Raw genomic sequence first — 16,106 nt, 5'->3', positions numbered from 1 at the left:
CTTATCGAGTCCAAGATCCTCACCACTGAGCCATCCCTGCTGTTGTTATTTATATTTGTGTGATGAACATAGATGTTTGCTCTGTGTCTGGGTGTTAATAATCTATATAAATATTTATTTAAAGTTGTATATGTAAGTTTATCAGCCATCTGGTTTCCATAACACAAGCGAAATCTTAGTATGGGATAAGATCGTATGAAAATTGTTCTGAAATATTTATTTATTTAGTTACCTTGAAACAATATAAGTTTTGTTAGCTTTTGTCGCTTAGTTATATGATTATTAGTCTGAGTTGCTTCGTGTTTCAAGCGAATCATGGTGTATCTATGTATAATGGCCCGCATCAAATGCACTCGGTGGTTTAAAGTGCACGGTTGATGAAACGAATGTTGAACCAAAGATGTAAATACCTCCTTCTCAATAAAATATTCTAAAGTATTGACAGTAATATAGCTAAAATAGTGTTTAGAAGCGAATTTGATTTGTTGCTTTGAAATTTTTCGTATGACTGTTTCTGTGGCGATACATATTTTATACACGTCATCTGTTGAGTATGTCAAGCCACCCATATCTTTGATACTTATTAGCTTATGATGAGGCAACCTTGCTGTTGTGCTCAAACTATCCACACAAAGGGCGTATTCAGAAAGAAAGCTTGAAACTTATAAGCGCCTATCGGCGCCTGTCATGTTCATATATTTTCCTGTCAGTGCTGTCAACCCGCGCAGGAAAATATATGAACATGACAAGCGCCGATAAGCGCTTATAAGTTTCAAGCTTTCTCTCTGAATACTCCCATACTTCGCATTTTAATGACTTTGTCAAAATCCTGGAAATGTAGCCAGATATGTATCCGACTATCAATTGGGAACTAAATAAAATTTGTTGGCAATCGAGTATATCTGCAAAAATTTTACAGTTGTTCTCGGCTTCTATATCAGACTGTAAGCAGCGAGTAGCCGATAAAATTTCGTATTCCTCGTCATCGTGTCTGTTCATGTGTGTGGTGCTATTTATTACGTCAGTTGAAGAGTTGTGCAAAATATTGAAATTGTCTAATGGAATACAATTGCCTGTAAAAGATGAGCGAAGTTCTAAGTGATTTAATGTCTTTTTATAACCAGCTCGCAATTGCAAAATATTGGGGTTATTGTTGTATTCACCATGTTGTCTGATGACACCAAAATACAATTCTAAGTGGTCCTGGCTGAGTCGATACGTCGAAATATAACTCATAATTTGTTTGTCCTCGACTGCATTTTGATACAATGTTTTCAGAGATTCTATGCAAATGATGGCGCCAATAAACCCTGTTTTATTTGCTGATTCCACAATTTTCCGTTTTGAAATTGATAGTGTGATACGAGGCGCAAAATTTTTTCTTTTAATCACTCTTCTATATTTTATGTGAAATTCCAAATTCAGGATGTACTTCTTTACTTTGTCCAGAAATTCAAATACTGCTGATTTATTTTGTGTATCAATTGGCCGTTTGAATCCATAAAAGTGACACTTTCTCGAATTCATTGTGTCAAAAAAGTTATTCATTATTTCTAAAAAATTTACAGTTGCTGACGAGTCAAAGAACTGCGACGATTTCAATACCTGATCGCATAGTAGCAACGCTTTTGCTACACTGATACTCAATAATTGCGTAGCAAGCTTAACCTTTATTATCTGGTTGCGAAAGTGGAGGTGGCGTTGTGTTAGTTTGTTACCAAATCTGAGACCCTCTTTTGTTTGAAGTTTATTCAGATTGATCAATAGCTGCCATCTAATTTTCTTGCCATCTTCATCAATAAATAGTCTCTTCCTTTCAAAAGTATTTCTTATCAATTTAATAACATGGCATGCATCAAGAAATATACATACCTTCTCTTGAGTACTCGGGTGCGGAAAATGGGTCACAAAATTATTTGGGTCGGTTAAGTCACAACCTAGAATGTTAGCAGTCGATAGATTTGTGGAGCATCCATCAAATGTAACGCTTAGTACTGTAACTCCAGCGTCATGACATTTCCGTAAGCAGGTTTTAATTAAATTTGCCTTTGTTTCAGCAGTTATGCCTGCTATTAAAAAGTAGCCCACAGGGAGCTTCCAATTTTCAGTCAGCGATACCAACATAAATATTAAGGCCTGCGATGCTACGTTATCGTCAACGTCACCTTCTTGAGGGCCTGCTCCAAAGTTGACGGCACCGAGTGTCTGTTGGTTGTGAAACAATTTTTGTTTACGGATAGCCATTTCGTCGAAGACTAAATTACACACAAGAGATTTGTCACCTGATTTAAATTTCAGTTTAAGAGCTTCGAACGCTTCATTAGTAAATCCTGGCTCAGCATCAAACGTACCATACCATCGACAGAGAGTCCTTGGATGTGGAAGGACGTTATTGTAAACATTTCTCACATATTTGTAAGCCGCTGGCGAATAGTAATTTAGAGTCAATGCGAACTTACGTAGTGCAGGTGTATATTTTAAAGAATTTCTATTCTGTTTATTTGTTTCAATTAGTTTTTTTTGTATTTCCACCAATTCTGCTTTATCCATCAAATTATTTTCGGCCATTCCATCGAGTGAAAATTTAGCTTTAAGAGATTTAACAAGAAGGGTCAGAGATTCGCATTTCATCTTTAAATGTCTGTTTAGAGGTTGAACTTTCTTAAATTTATTTGTCAACTTTTTTTTTGCCAGAGTTAAGTCATGTTTTTTTCTTTTCAGAACAATTTTTCTTGGTGTATCGAAAATAGATTCAGACTCGCTAACAGACTCAGAAATTGCTTGCATAGTTCCAGTACTATTGTAGCACACCTTCGGCTAAAATAAATATAACATAATGTTAGTGATGGCTAAAATAATATTTTATTTGTTATACAAATCCGTAAAATTTTATTATTATTACTAACATCAATACAAGGAACAGCAGACTTCTTTAGAAAACGCCTTCCCGTTTTTGTGGTATATTTATCCTCATCGCGAAAATGCAATGAACAGACGCAAGTTCTATCGGATGGTAACCAGGTTTCTTCACTGCGGTTGTTTTGGACAAATTTTACCCATTTTTCCCTTTCTTCACGGCCCCGACGTGGAAACCTTGAATAGAAAAAATATTAATTACTTATCTCTGAACTAGTTGCCGCCCCGGCTTCGCCCGTGGTACATATTTCGCAATAAAAAGTAGCCTGTGTTCTTTCTCAGGGTCTAAAGATTGTCTGTGCCAAATTTCATCAATACGGTCCAGTAGTTTATGAGCCTATTCATTACAATCAAACAAACAAACAAAGTTTTCCTCTTTATAATATTAGTGCAGATAAATAAATAATAATTTAATTAAATACGTTCAAGTCAGTAGCTTATACAATATCAATTAAAAACGTGATTAAAATCAATTAACAAAAAAAAATTGGTGATTAAGTAATTGATTTTCATATTTCATGATTTCACCTTTTTTCAATTAACAATCAGTCTATGCTTTTCTAAATTATTTTATACTATAAAAATATACGCCAGCAAATATTACTAACAACACTTATTTCATGCCCAATGTCATATCTTAAATTTTTAATCTATGACAAATGACGCAAAATGTCGCCCGCCAAAAATTTTGCTCTAACCATTGAGATAATAATATGTATATCTCAATGGCTCTAAGTAACTAAGTTTTAAAAATGTTTTTACTTACTGATGAAAAGTTATTCCTTTGCACTTTTCCGTATTATTTGTATGATTTGTGCAATATCGTAACACACACGAAGGCATATTTGATGCGTTTCACTTTAAAACAATTTATAAAAATGAGCGTGACGTTCGCGCCAATGAGCAAGCAAGCGACTGAGTGCTGATACGTTTAACGTTACCGGTTACCGGTTAGGTACGTCATTTTTTTTTTTAGCCCATATGGCGTATGTTGAGCAGAACATATGTGATGTAGGCGGTGTCGTGAGTCGTCTCCATAGTCCATATGTATATAAATTATAATTATCTCAATGGAACAAGCACGAAAAGTATGACCCAAATTTTTCAGCACCTCAGGTCAAAATAATTATGATAATGGGCATCTTGTTGGCATAATATGAAAATTTCGAGATTCGACATCTAACATTTATTTTCTGTATTGTTAAAATCAAAAAAATATTTCTTAATTCAGGTAAGTTTAATTAAGTCATCGGATACATTTTAATTTATAGCATAATATAAACTGTCCATTATTTTGTAATTTACCGAAAAATTAATAAACGAATTAATTAGGTATATAACTAATGTGTTAAAATGCATGACGACAGTATACATAAATGTTCGAATTAGTGTTTTTAAGGGAAAATGTATAATATATAAATTAAAAATAGTGACTTAGAAATATTAAAAACATTAAGATTAATGAGATTATCAATAAAATAAAACATTGAAATTCTGCAGTCGGCCATTTTGACTGAAACACGCGTGACGTCACGTCTACGTAAACAACTCACAACAACTTCGCGGCAGGTGTATTTTGTTGTTATGAACATGCTGAGAATACGCATTTTTATTTATTTTCTATTTTTTCACGTATGCTTTATCGACTCAGAACAGAAATATAATTGCGAATTCACGAATATGTGGTTCGGGTTTCTCTGCGTCAAATTTATACAATCATTTCATATTATTTTCTCACTTTAAACAATAGGCATGACGAAAGATTTTCAAAACCTCTTCCATAATGTGTGTATACGTGTATTAAACAAGAAAACTCCTATATTTCGCTAATATACTTAAATTTAACAAAGATAAAAGAGGTATTATTTTTATGTAGATTCACAGTGCAATACTGCACACCACTTATAAACTTTGAAATTAGATTCTATAACACTTTATAATTAAATATTTGTTTAATTTTACTTCGCTATGCATACAGATAATTACGTATTTACGTAAGAGTGACGTCACCCCTACGCCATGACACCTGTGAGCTGTTTTAGCACAGTTAATAAATATTTTTTGAAAAATGGCTTTTATCTTCGTTAAATTTAAGTATATTAGTGAAATATAGGGTTTTTCTTGTTTAATAAACGTATACATACATTATGGAAGAGGTTTTGAAAATCTTTCGTCATGCCTAATCAATCATAATATAAAAAATCAACATGACATAATTTTGTCCTACAAGTATACCTACATTAAAACCTATCCACATACGTAGGTATCATTTTTCCACCTAGATGATCGTCTAACAAAAACATTTGATCCGATGCAATCAACTGTGGAAAATGGATTGTGTCTGTTTGTATAATAGTTCACATGGAGGACCGACACAGTCTAGCAGTTCTGAATAGCATGCACGACGTGTAGGTAAGTTGCATTTTCCTTTGTTTAATTATATTTTAACTTATTTTAATGAGTTTTTCCAATGATGAATTTAAAGTGAAACTTTTATTACATCGTCTCAAACTTTTTGGTCTGTGTAGCGCATGTCGCGTGTATCGCGGCTGCCGAGTAGGTATACCTACTCGGCAGCCGACCGACACGCGACATGCGCTACACAAAGCAGTGTTCGGATTTCGGAACCGTTCGAATAGTTTCACTTTTACCGTGGTTTCATAAAACCACACAACATTTTTTCTAATTAAATCTTTACAAATATTTAATTTAAAGATTGTTTTTTTTTAACTCTACAACCCATTTTTCGCCCATAAAATATTTAAATTTGTCTTCATATAATTTTACTATCCAATTTTTGATATAGCCCTTATTGAGCCCATAAAATAAAAGCAATTTTTTTAACATAATAATATTATGTTACCTTGTATGTTACTTTAGATTTAATCTATAAAGAACCGTTTTCTTTTTTTAATTATGATATAGATAAACATAGAACAGGTATTTTAATTCAACAACGTATAAAAAAACAATCATTTCATTTATGTACCTTTTGCCTTTTTGATTCCAATCGAAACCAAACTCTATCTTTGCTATTTTACTGGTATCTGTGGCATTTGAAAATTGAATTGGTCGTTCCGTCGTTCGGCGTTCACGTGTCAAAGTCAAATCAGCCCAAATACCTAACTGTCAATGTTCGTTTTTTCACGGGCAATAGGAAAAATAAAACGAAAAAATAAGTCACAAATAAGTGCCCCGAACGATGTACGCATGAAAACAATTATTTATCAAAATAAACTCACCGCAGTAAAGAAGTCATTCCGTCCACCGAGAGCTTCCGTCCTCCAGGAACTCGAAGAAATGAGGTACTTCGTGTTTATGTGAGGAAATAAGCTCTTAAAACTATGGGCGTAGGATGTTTAATTTGGACTGAGGCATCGTAGCGTATGTATTGTTTGACATATTACAGATAATTATTGCTGATGAGCGTCGTTCGCTCGTGTTTTCGTTGGAGACATCATGACGCGTCCGGGACCGCCTAGTGAGAATCTACCCACAGTAAGTAAAATGATTTAAATCCTAAGTTTTTCCTATTACGTTATTCGTAAACAGGATAATCGTAAATACCGTGTTGCAAAGTTTGTTCCATAAATATGTATCATAATCATAATCACTGTTTTTCATGACTGTTAATATAATTTATTCTATTTTTAGTATATTTTTGTATAAAACCTCTGTAAAAGTGCGCTATAAAAATTTATTATCGATGTTTTTTGTAAGTTTTTGTTATCTATTTTGTGGGTAAAACTCTAACAAAATAAATACTAAACAGGTGATGATAAGGATCTAATAGTGATAATAATAGTGCTTTGATTTTTTCATTTGCATCTTATTATCATCAATTTTTTTTAAACACATTTGGCAAATTGTTCATACTTGTTCTTTAAATATTTTTTGGAATTTAAAACTAATTTAACAGTCTGGATCTGTTAGAGCAGGAAAGCACATCACATACTCAGATATTTATTAGATTATTAATTATTTTTACTAGCTTATTATCTTTTATTTATATGAAATTAAAACAAACAGTTTATATTTTATTTGCTTACAGATTTAGTTTGCTCAGTGATGTCTATATTCAGGGATTGTGATTGTGTATGTTAAATGTTTGTTTTTAATATAAAAATGTCCCCTGCTTGAGTTAATGAAGTATTTTGTAGTAGTTTTTGTTGTAGCTACCTCTAGTTATCTATACTAGCTTTTTGCCCTGGCTTCTTTCTATTCTTTCTGGCTTCGCCCATTTTGTCTAAAACCTAATAAATTACATACAAAAACCTTCCTCTTGAATAACTATCTATTAAAAAACCACATCAAATTCTGTAATGTAATTTTAAAGATTTAAGCATACATAGGGACAGAGAAAGCTACTTTGTTTTATATTATGTAGTGATGTTGATATTAGTTAGTGATGTATATAGCACCTTATTGAGTAATCCAAGCATTTAAAGAATTTATTTAGCTCTATAGTTCATCAATAAAAAATAAATAAACTTAGCTTTGTAGAAGGAAGCTCTACAAATGCATTACATAAGATAATGTTTAGGTTTTCAATTGCAACATGAGCAAATCAGATAATTATTATAATTAAATTACAGCAATACATTAAAAAATGTTCTAGTTTATGTGATTGTATTAATACATATTGCTAGAATTTAAAGTGCCACACTTATACTACTAGATGTGCCCTGCGGTTTTAACCGCAGTGCTCCGCTCCTGTTGGTTTTAGCATGATGATATATAGCCCTTAGTCTTTCTCGATAAATGGCCTATGTAACGCTGAAATAAAATTTCAAATCGGACCAGTATTTCCTGAGATTAGCACGTTCAAATAAACAAACAAACTCTTCAGGTTTATAATATATTACCATAGAATGGTATAAACATAGAAATGAGAATTTCTGATTAGTTTAGTATAATTCCTGAGAACATAATTTCATACACTAAAAAGAAATAGTTATGCTGAAATTGTATTCTGAAGCTATACCCTTTTGTAGTTACACAAACACCTCTAAAGTAAATCTATTTTATATTCAGCCTGTTTTATACATAAATGTTTATCTTTTTAGTTCTATCTCATATCTTTCTTCGACGTTCCATTTATCTCTAAAATAAGTGCATATAGCCTTGAGTTGTAACAAACAGACTTAGTAACACATCTTCTATATTTTATAAAACATATTGATAAAAATATTTTTATTTCCTCGCATATAACTTGAGAAGGACTGAACAAATTTTTATTTTTTCACCTTTTACTTGGGTGGCTCCGAAGGGTCCTGGGTTCGATTCCCAGTGGAGATAAGGAAAAAAAAATGCCTCAGTCTGGTAGGACAAAGAAGATCATCTACTTATTGTCCCTAAAGAAAATCAATCAGTGAAACAGATGTATAATACATCGGCCCCTTACCCCACATGGGACTTCACTTTCACTTCACCTTTTACTTGATCTATACTTTGCTAGCATCAAGATATTAACTCAAAATATTATAAACACGCATATAATTACAAGAAATATCTAGTCTATCTACTCAGGCAAAGCCTTAACTATTTATTGTATTAACCCATTGAGCCCCAAGCGGCCCGATCGGTCCCAGACACAATAGATTTTCTATTGTGTCTGTGGTTCCGGGGCCTGAGTTATGTATTTATTTCAACTATGTATATGTACATTGCAGTCGAAATTAATATATTTTTCTAACATTGCAGGTGAAATTGGTAGTGGTTGGCGATGGTGGTGTCGGCAAGAGCGCGATCACCATACAGTTCTTTCAGAAGCTCTTTGTGACAGACTACGACCCGACCATCGAGGATTCGTACATACAGCATACAGAGGTGGACGGACAATGGTGTATTTTGGATGGTATGTACATATAAATTTATAAATGGTATGCACATGTTTATTTATGTATGTAGTATACAGCTTACCGCCCGCGGTTTCGCCTGCTTTGTCTAAAACCTAATAGACTATATACTAAAACCTTCCTCTTGAATCACTCTATCTATAAAAAAAAACCGCATCAAAATCCATTGCATAGTTTTAAGGATTTAAACATACAAAGCGACAGAGAAAGCGACTTTGTTTTATACTAAGTATGTTGTGATTGCAAGTTCTAGTAAATATCTGAATTGAATGATAAGATATGTTTGCAGTACATGGCATTGCATTCATAATATTTAACAAGTAAAATTTATAAATAACATGTGAATGTTTCTGCAAAATAAAAGCCAAGCACCTATTTTATGTGAAAATACGGTAAACAGATAAACCTGAAACCAACCCAGCTCTTCTTCATGAAGCTTAGATTATGTGTTAAATTAATGAAGTTGGTTAAAAACAATATTCAATTTATAATTTACAAAATATTGTTACTATTTCTACATTAAAAAGAGACGATATTGTACTCCGTTAGTATATGCTATTTAATTTAATCAATTTAATTCTTTCGGTGCTTTATGTATATGTTACCGGAAATGTATGTAATCCGTCATTGTATACAATTCCTAGGAAATGTGTATATAACAAATAAAATATACTATATAATATTCCAGTACTCGACACAGCCGGGCAGGAGGAGTTCAGTGCGATGCGCGAACAGTACATGCGCAAGGGGGACGGATTTCTACTCGTCTACTCGGTGACAGACAAACAGAGCTTCGAGAACATTCGCCACTTTCACACGCAGATACTGAGGGTCAAGGATCGGGAGACTTACCCCATGCTGATTGCTGCTAATAAGGTCAGATTAGTAGCCGGGTATAAAGAAATATAGTAAAAAAAATGGTTGTTTGTAAAGTTGGTTTACGATCAAGATGTTTACGTGATAACATAATGCAGTGGCAGCGCTCGAGATGAGACGGGAGATCGGTCCGTCTCTCTCTCGTTATACCTGCGATCGCGCTCGTGAGGTTTTTGTGTGACACAAGTTTCTGAACATGTCACCCGACTAAAACGATTTTAAAAACGTTATCACGTCAAAAGGAAATAATGTGTGATTAAAAGAAAGGCATATATGTCGATGCTGATTAATAAGGTGAGTTTTGACATAAAATATACTAGCGGTTCGCCCCAGCTTCGCCCCTAATACATATTACGTAGCTTAAGCATACGGAGATCATGTATGTATCCTATGGTAAAATAGTTTTTGAAGTCCAGTAGTTCCTGATATTAGCGCGTTCAAACAAATATAGTAAGTATGTAGCTTTAGTATGTAAGATAGTTTCTGGTCTACTCGGTGACGGACAAGCAGAGCTTCGAGAACATTCGCCACTTTCACACGCAGATACTGAGGGTCAAGGATCGGGAGACGTACCCCATGCTGATCGCTGCTAATAAGGTTAGTTTTGTTTATGGGAATAAAATATTATTAAAGTTATTCTTTCATTATTATAGTAGAGCCATTTTAATAGGCAACATTTGACAGTTCAACAAAATTCAAGAACGTAACCTAGTAACGACGACATAGAATAACATGATATTTCGTTTTGTTAGAACTGCACATTTGCTTGACTTTTTTCAATTACGACTACATATTTATAATAACAATGATCGATACAAGTAATTTTAAGATTTCATTTTACTGATAAACCATTTTAAACATAATAAACAATTTCTGAATTGAAGAACTGACGTCACTACAATTTTGTGTCAATAAACCTTTTTTCTTTTTAAATACCAGAGACGTTACTCTAAAAATCGAAATCTGACATCTAGAATCGAATGCATTGATTACTTGTGAATAAAAATTATCATAAATCAATAAATTCGATTGACAAATGTTTCAAATCCGTATCGATTAATTCACTTTAATCGATGTTTTTAAGCAGGTTACCTCTCTTCGAAGATAAAATTGATAGACGTCAAATGTTGCCTATTAAATTGGCTCGACAATAATAACAACAACAAACACATACATAATCAGCGACTACACAATACTTTGTAAATCCCACTTTAATTCATTTAAATAAGGTTGTTTTTGGTCGTTTTGGCTATAAATTTATTGCCTTTAGTGCGTTTTGTGAAAACACCTTAGAGTAATGCGAATAAGCTTGACATTGTTTTAACGGTTTTTTCTTTTAACTAAAATTCTGCAAACACACTTAATGGCAGTTTTGAATTCATTGTTGTATAATTTCATTATATATCTAGTGGTTATGAACATTATTTTACCAGCTTACTAACTTTATCTGTTTCCACCTGCTTCTGTATGTATGTCCTCCCACAAAACCAAATGTGCACACAATTATGATCTGTATTCCTAGGTGCATTAGATAACATATTACAAAATACCAAACATTTCCTCTTATCACAATTATTATGACCTCTATTGTATTGTTCCATTGCTGTTATTAACCGACTTCAAAAAAAGGAGGAGGTTCTCAATTCGGCCGCTATTTTTTTGTGTTTGTATTGTATGTTTGGTGTTCTAAACATTTTTTTAAAATAAACATTTTATCTATTTATCTATCTATTTTCAGGTGGATCTGGTCCACTCTCGCGTGGTGAGCGAAGACGCGGGGCGTGAGTTAGCGCGTGCACTTTCCGCTCCATATATAGAGACGAGCGCTAAGGAGCCGCCGCTCAATATCGATGCGGCTTTTCATGAGGTTGGTGTTGTTCAAGTTGTACGTCTTGTTCAGTTAGTTCATGTTGTTCCGCTTGTTCTTCTTGTTCATGTTGTTCTGCTTGTTCATGTTGTTCATCTTATACGTCTTCTTATTGTTTGGTGCTGAAAATAAGTTTTAATTTAATTAATTAGGCTTTTGACGCGTTATTGCAAAATTATGTAAGTACTATTAGTTAGTAAGTCTACTAAAATCTTCCTCGAGAAACAAGCATAGGTGAAAATAGAATGAAAATCGGTGCAATAGTTTTTCAACAGACTAACAGATCGACATGGGGATAGATTAAGTAACTATAGTTTTTAAATTCTGTAATGATTATTATTTTGTTTACTCCTGTGTTGTTTACGTTTATGGTTTTAGTATTGAAGTGAAAACTTCTTTAGCGGCGTTGGGTATAAAATCTTAAACTCGCGTCAGGACACGTGACCTGATCGAAAAAGCGTAAGACGGATGGATATCAAACATGCTCAACGTTAATAATCAAGTTTTCATTTCTGCCGGCACTCCCGGAGTGCAACCCGTCTTTTTTTTCTCCTTTGCTTTATCACATTACTAGATTTCCGCCCGCGGCTTCGCCCGCGTTTTTAAAGGAAAACCCGCATAGTTCCCGTTCCCGTGGGATTTCCGGGATAAAACCTATCCTATGTGTTAATCCAAGTTACCCTCTATATGTGTGCTAAATTTCATTGTAATCGGTTCAGTAGTTTTTACGTGAAAGAGTAACAAACATCCATACATCCATACATCCATACATCCATACAAACTTTCGCCTTTATAATAGTATAGTATTAAGATTAAGATTTTTGTGTTCTCCTAAAAACTTTAATCTTATAATAAACTAGCGGTCCGCCCCGGCTTCGCCCGTGGTACATATTTCGCAATAAAAGGTAGCCTATGTTCTTTCTCAGGGTCTAAAGATTGTCTGTGTCAAATTTCATCAAAATCGGTTAAGAGGTTTATGCGTGAAAACAATACATACATACATAATTACAAACTTTTCCTCTTTATAATATTATTATATATAAAAATGCTTGTTTTGCAGTTGGTCCGCATCATTCGCAACCATCCCCAACAAGAGGAAAAACAACGACGCCGCAGCAAGTTCATATGTAAATGCCAAATTCTATAGATTCCATACAAATGCCCGATATGCGTTTGAAAATTTTATTTGTTATAAGATCTGTAGTAATGCTTAAAATTTGTTTTGAATGAAACATTATGTGGGTAGTAGAAATGTTATTTTTTTATGTTATGGTTTTAAGGGCTGATTTTTCAATCTTTGGTTAAAACTTATTCGTCGAATAATGTATAAAACTACCATTTTGAAAACGTATTCTAATTGCCCGTATTTGACAGTTAACGTGACATTTTAATATTATCGTGTATAATACTTTATTGGACGGATAAGTTTTATCCAAGCATTGAAAAATCGGCCCTAAGTAAACAATCGAAAAACGAAGAAATAAATATACTTTATGGTCTTATTATAAACACAGTGGATCCTGATAATAATTAATCTGACTGACCTTGGCTTGGTTGGTAGTGACCCTGCCTTCCAAGCCACTGGTGGTGGATTCGATTCCCACCCGGGGCAAATATTTGTGTGATGAACATAGATGTTTGCTCTGTGTCTGGATGTTTTACTATATAAGTATTTATTTAAAATTATATATATGTATGTTTATCAGCCATCTGGTTTCCATAACACAAGCGAAAGCTTAGTATGGTATCAGATCGTGCCGTGTGTGAAAATTGTCCGGAAATATTTATTTATTTATTCAATTTAAACACTAGAATTGCTTAATAATAATAGCAAGTATCTAAATATATTTCTTGGGATATAATATTATGTTAAATTGTCTAGAAAATGTGCAGGGTTTTAAATGTTCTAAGCATCTTGCTTTGATGCGTGTCGGTCGCTTATATAATTGGCTTATATATTTGCTTATATAAGGAAAATTCGCTTGACGTTCAGTATTTTAGTTGCATTTATGGATTTATCGAAGTATTTAGAGATCTTTTCACTATATTAGGATCCATTCACACGCACGATAATTTATAACTAAAAATCTAAATGTGTGAATGGGCCCTAAGGGTGTGATTTATTTAGTTAATATAATCTGTTTTAGAATTATGTCAAAAAATAATAATGTGTAAAAATCACAAAAATTCATATTTTTTCTTATTTGATTTGGACTAACTTGACCATAGATACAAAAAAAACAGCAGTTTAGGTTTATTTCAAAAGTTTAAAATAGTGTTTATTAATAACTAACATGCTTATAGAAATAAGAAACTAAAAAATCCAAAAAAAAAAAAACGATAAAGACTTGTATCCATAACGTTTCACTAAATTCGTGAGATTTGATTTGAAAATACCAAAAAAAAACATAAATATAAGCATACTATTCCGTACCTTAACTCCAGTAAATAAAGTATATAATAGAATGACTAAAAATCTTCCAATAGTTAACATGTTCTTTTTATATAGATACATATTAGATTTCAAAGCTTACGAATATCTCATACTGTCCTTGTCACTCCCAGTGTGAAAGACAGAGACAGCATGAGGTATGACGTCACAAATTCAGTCTTTAAGACAAAAACGTATTTAAAAAAATATTTAACGGATCTATTCAATGCTTTAAGCATACAAAATATATTTTATTAGATAAGTAATTATTTATTTTCCATGTTAGCCTAAAAATGTACCCCCAAAGATATGCATATGATGCACAAATTTTGATGCTGTTTTCGTGTGTTGTAGTTGAATGTTAGGTAAGGTTTGTGTTTCATGTTTTGTTAGTATAATATGTTTAAGTGAAGACAAAAATAAATATTTTATAGATTAATCGCTTATTTAAAGTTAGAATTTCACCAAAGTATAATTTTATAGTGTTTGGGGGTAGTTATGAATGTAGGGTTTTAAAAAAATAAAGATTCTCAATTAGAACAATTCGGTTTAAAATATTTTTTAAACCGAATTGAAATTCTTTAAATATTCCTTGATTTCTAGAAATGATATCCTTATTTTTGAAACTACCCGCATTCAAAAACTGCCCCAAAGCACATTAAATTAAAAATATATGTTAATTTAAACTTGTTAATCATGTTTATTCCATGTTTATGTTATTAATTAATATATTTTCAAATTTATTTTAATTTTTTGTTTGTTTTATTTATTAGTTATAAGAAAATAGTTATTATATAGCATTATCGAGTCAGTAAGATAAATATTGTGATTAATTGCGACCAGTCGTGGGTTCGAATCCCTTTGAAATTCACCAAAAACATATACATGTGTGTCTTATAAGCGCTAAGTTAGATATACCTCTTTTTTATATATCTGTCTCTTTCTGTTATATAGAAATGGAAATTGGTAGAGCGAGAAAGATATATTGGTATTTATTGAATATCTTTCATAACGAACAAATACATAATATTTTGCACTGTAGTGACGTATACGTTGCCGTAGATCTCCGCCCCTCCTCCCTGACCACATCTTGTCACACTCAGCAAGACCCCTTCCCCCTCTTATATGCCAACGTATTTTATGAACGGCCCTTAATGGACCAAAATGTTTTCAATAAAACATTTCGTTAATAAAATCAAGAAATAAAGAGTACAACTCTCGAACTACAGACTATAATATCAGCTTTGATTTGTATTCTAGGTAGGTATGTAATGTTCCGAAATTTAAATAATTCTGCAATTTTCCATCTTATACCATATTGTTAAACTACACTTAAGTGAAAGAACTCTTGATAACCCTTCTCACTCTAGCCAACTGTATTTCCAACGATAGAAAGGGATAGAAAATAAAAATGAAGTATATTTATTCAGCAATACTTTTAGATCGCTCCTAAAACCCCATATTTTTGTATCATTTAATGATAAAAAAACCATGCTCAGATACGAACTAAGATTATATTTTATAAGATAGTTTTGTCATCGCCTATGTGAATAAGTATATAATAAAATTACAAAATGTCGTTACGATGTGTCGTCGGAGGCTAATGTACAGTCACGATTCAAGGCTGATACACTTTGGTACCAAATGCTATAGTTTTTAAGTGGGTATTGACTGGAAGCCGAAGAAACTTAAATATAAAAACTGTTAAATAAACTCAAAAATATTATGATAAAAGTGGGATAAAGTTAATTGATATTGGAGTGACTAAGCGCGTATTTTCACATTTGGTACGCGACACGTGACACTCAATGTTTCACAATGTGGCCAGTAGGTACGCGACGTTGCCAGTTGGCGCGCAATGTGTCCAGTGGGTACGCGACGTTGCCAGTTGGCGCGCAATATGTCCAGTGGGTACGCGACGTTGCCAGTTTGCGCGACGTGCATGTTTATGCAGTTTTGCCAGTTGTCGCGCGACGTTGTCAGATTATGCGCAGCATGATAGAAGTAGAGAGACAGACAACGTTGTTCAACAATTTTGCGTGTTTTCAACATGTTGGATTTCATCGTTACCCAGTGGATTTAAATTTTAAGTATTTGGTCGTAAAACAAAATTTCAAATTATAAACTATCAGATGCCAAAACAATATCAAAATGTTCG

The 16,106-nt window shown here is 33.0% G+C and overlaps 2 protein-coding genes and 1 long non-coding RNA gene across 4 annotated transcripts in view; 1 reads left to right on the top strand and 2 right to left on the bottom strand.

Annotated features, from left to right (window-relative positions):
* Positions 1-6,387, bottom strand: part of LOC149483684 (uncharacterized) — a 25,603-nt gene extending 19,216 nt beyond the window's left edge. The window contains exon 1 of the mRNA XM_089702843.1: positions 6,159-6,387. The gene's annotated coding sequence lies outside the window, so the exon portion shown is untranslated. The remainder of the gene's footprint in view (positions 1-6,158) is intronic.
* The window catches only part of LOC149483681 (uncharacterized), a 163,200-nt gene that overhangs the window by 65,234 nt on the left and 81,860 nt on the right, over positions 1-16,106 (bottom strand). The window lies entirely within an intron of this gene.
* On the top strand, positions 5,251-16,106 carry LOC149483683 (ras-related protein M-Ras-like). Of its 2 annotated transcripts, none has more exons than XM_089702854.1 (6): positions 5,251-5,328; positions 6,326-6,414; positions 8,620-8,773; positions 9,463-9,650; positions 11,389-11,517; positions 12,578-16,106. In XM_089702854.1, the coding sequence occupies exons 2-6, from the start codon at positions 6,376-6,378 to the stop codon at positions 12,662-12,664; spliced, it is 597 nt and encodes a 198-aa protein (XP_089558980.1). In that variant the 5' UTR covers positions 5,251-5,328; positions 6,326-6,375; the 3' UTR covers positions 12,665-16,106. The 2 variants fall into 2 exon arrangements, with proteins under 2 accessions (XP_089558980.1, XP_089558979.1); XM_089702853.1 differs by lacking the exon at positions 5,251-5,328 and adding an exon at positions 6,009-6,221.

The sequence above is a fragment of the Colias philodice genome, chromosome 13, assembly GCF_061535455.1.
Source record: "Colias philodice isolate Cphi_HAF_F1 chromosome 13, ilColPhil1 Martin Lab GWU primary, whole genome shotgun sequence".
NCBI classification, from domain to species: Eukaryota; Metazoa; Arthropoda; class Insecta; order Lepidoptera; family Pieridae; genus Colias; species Colias philodice.
This window is presented reverse-complemented; position numbering and strand designations above follow the sequence as displayed.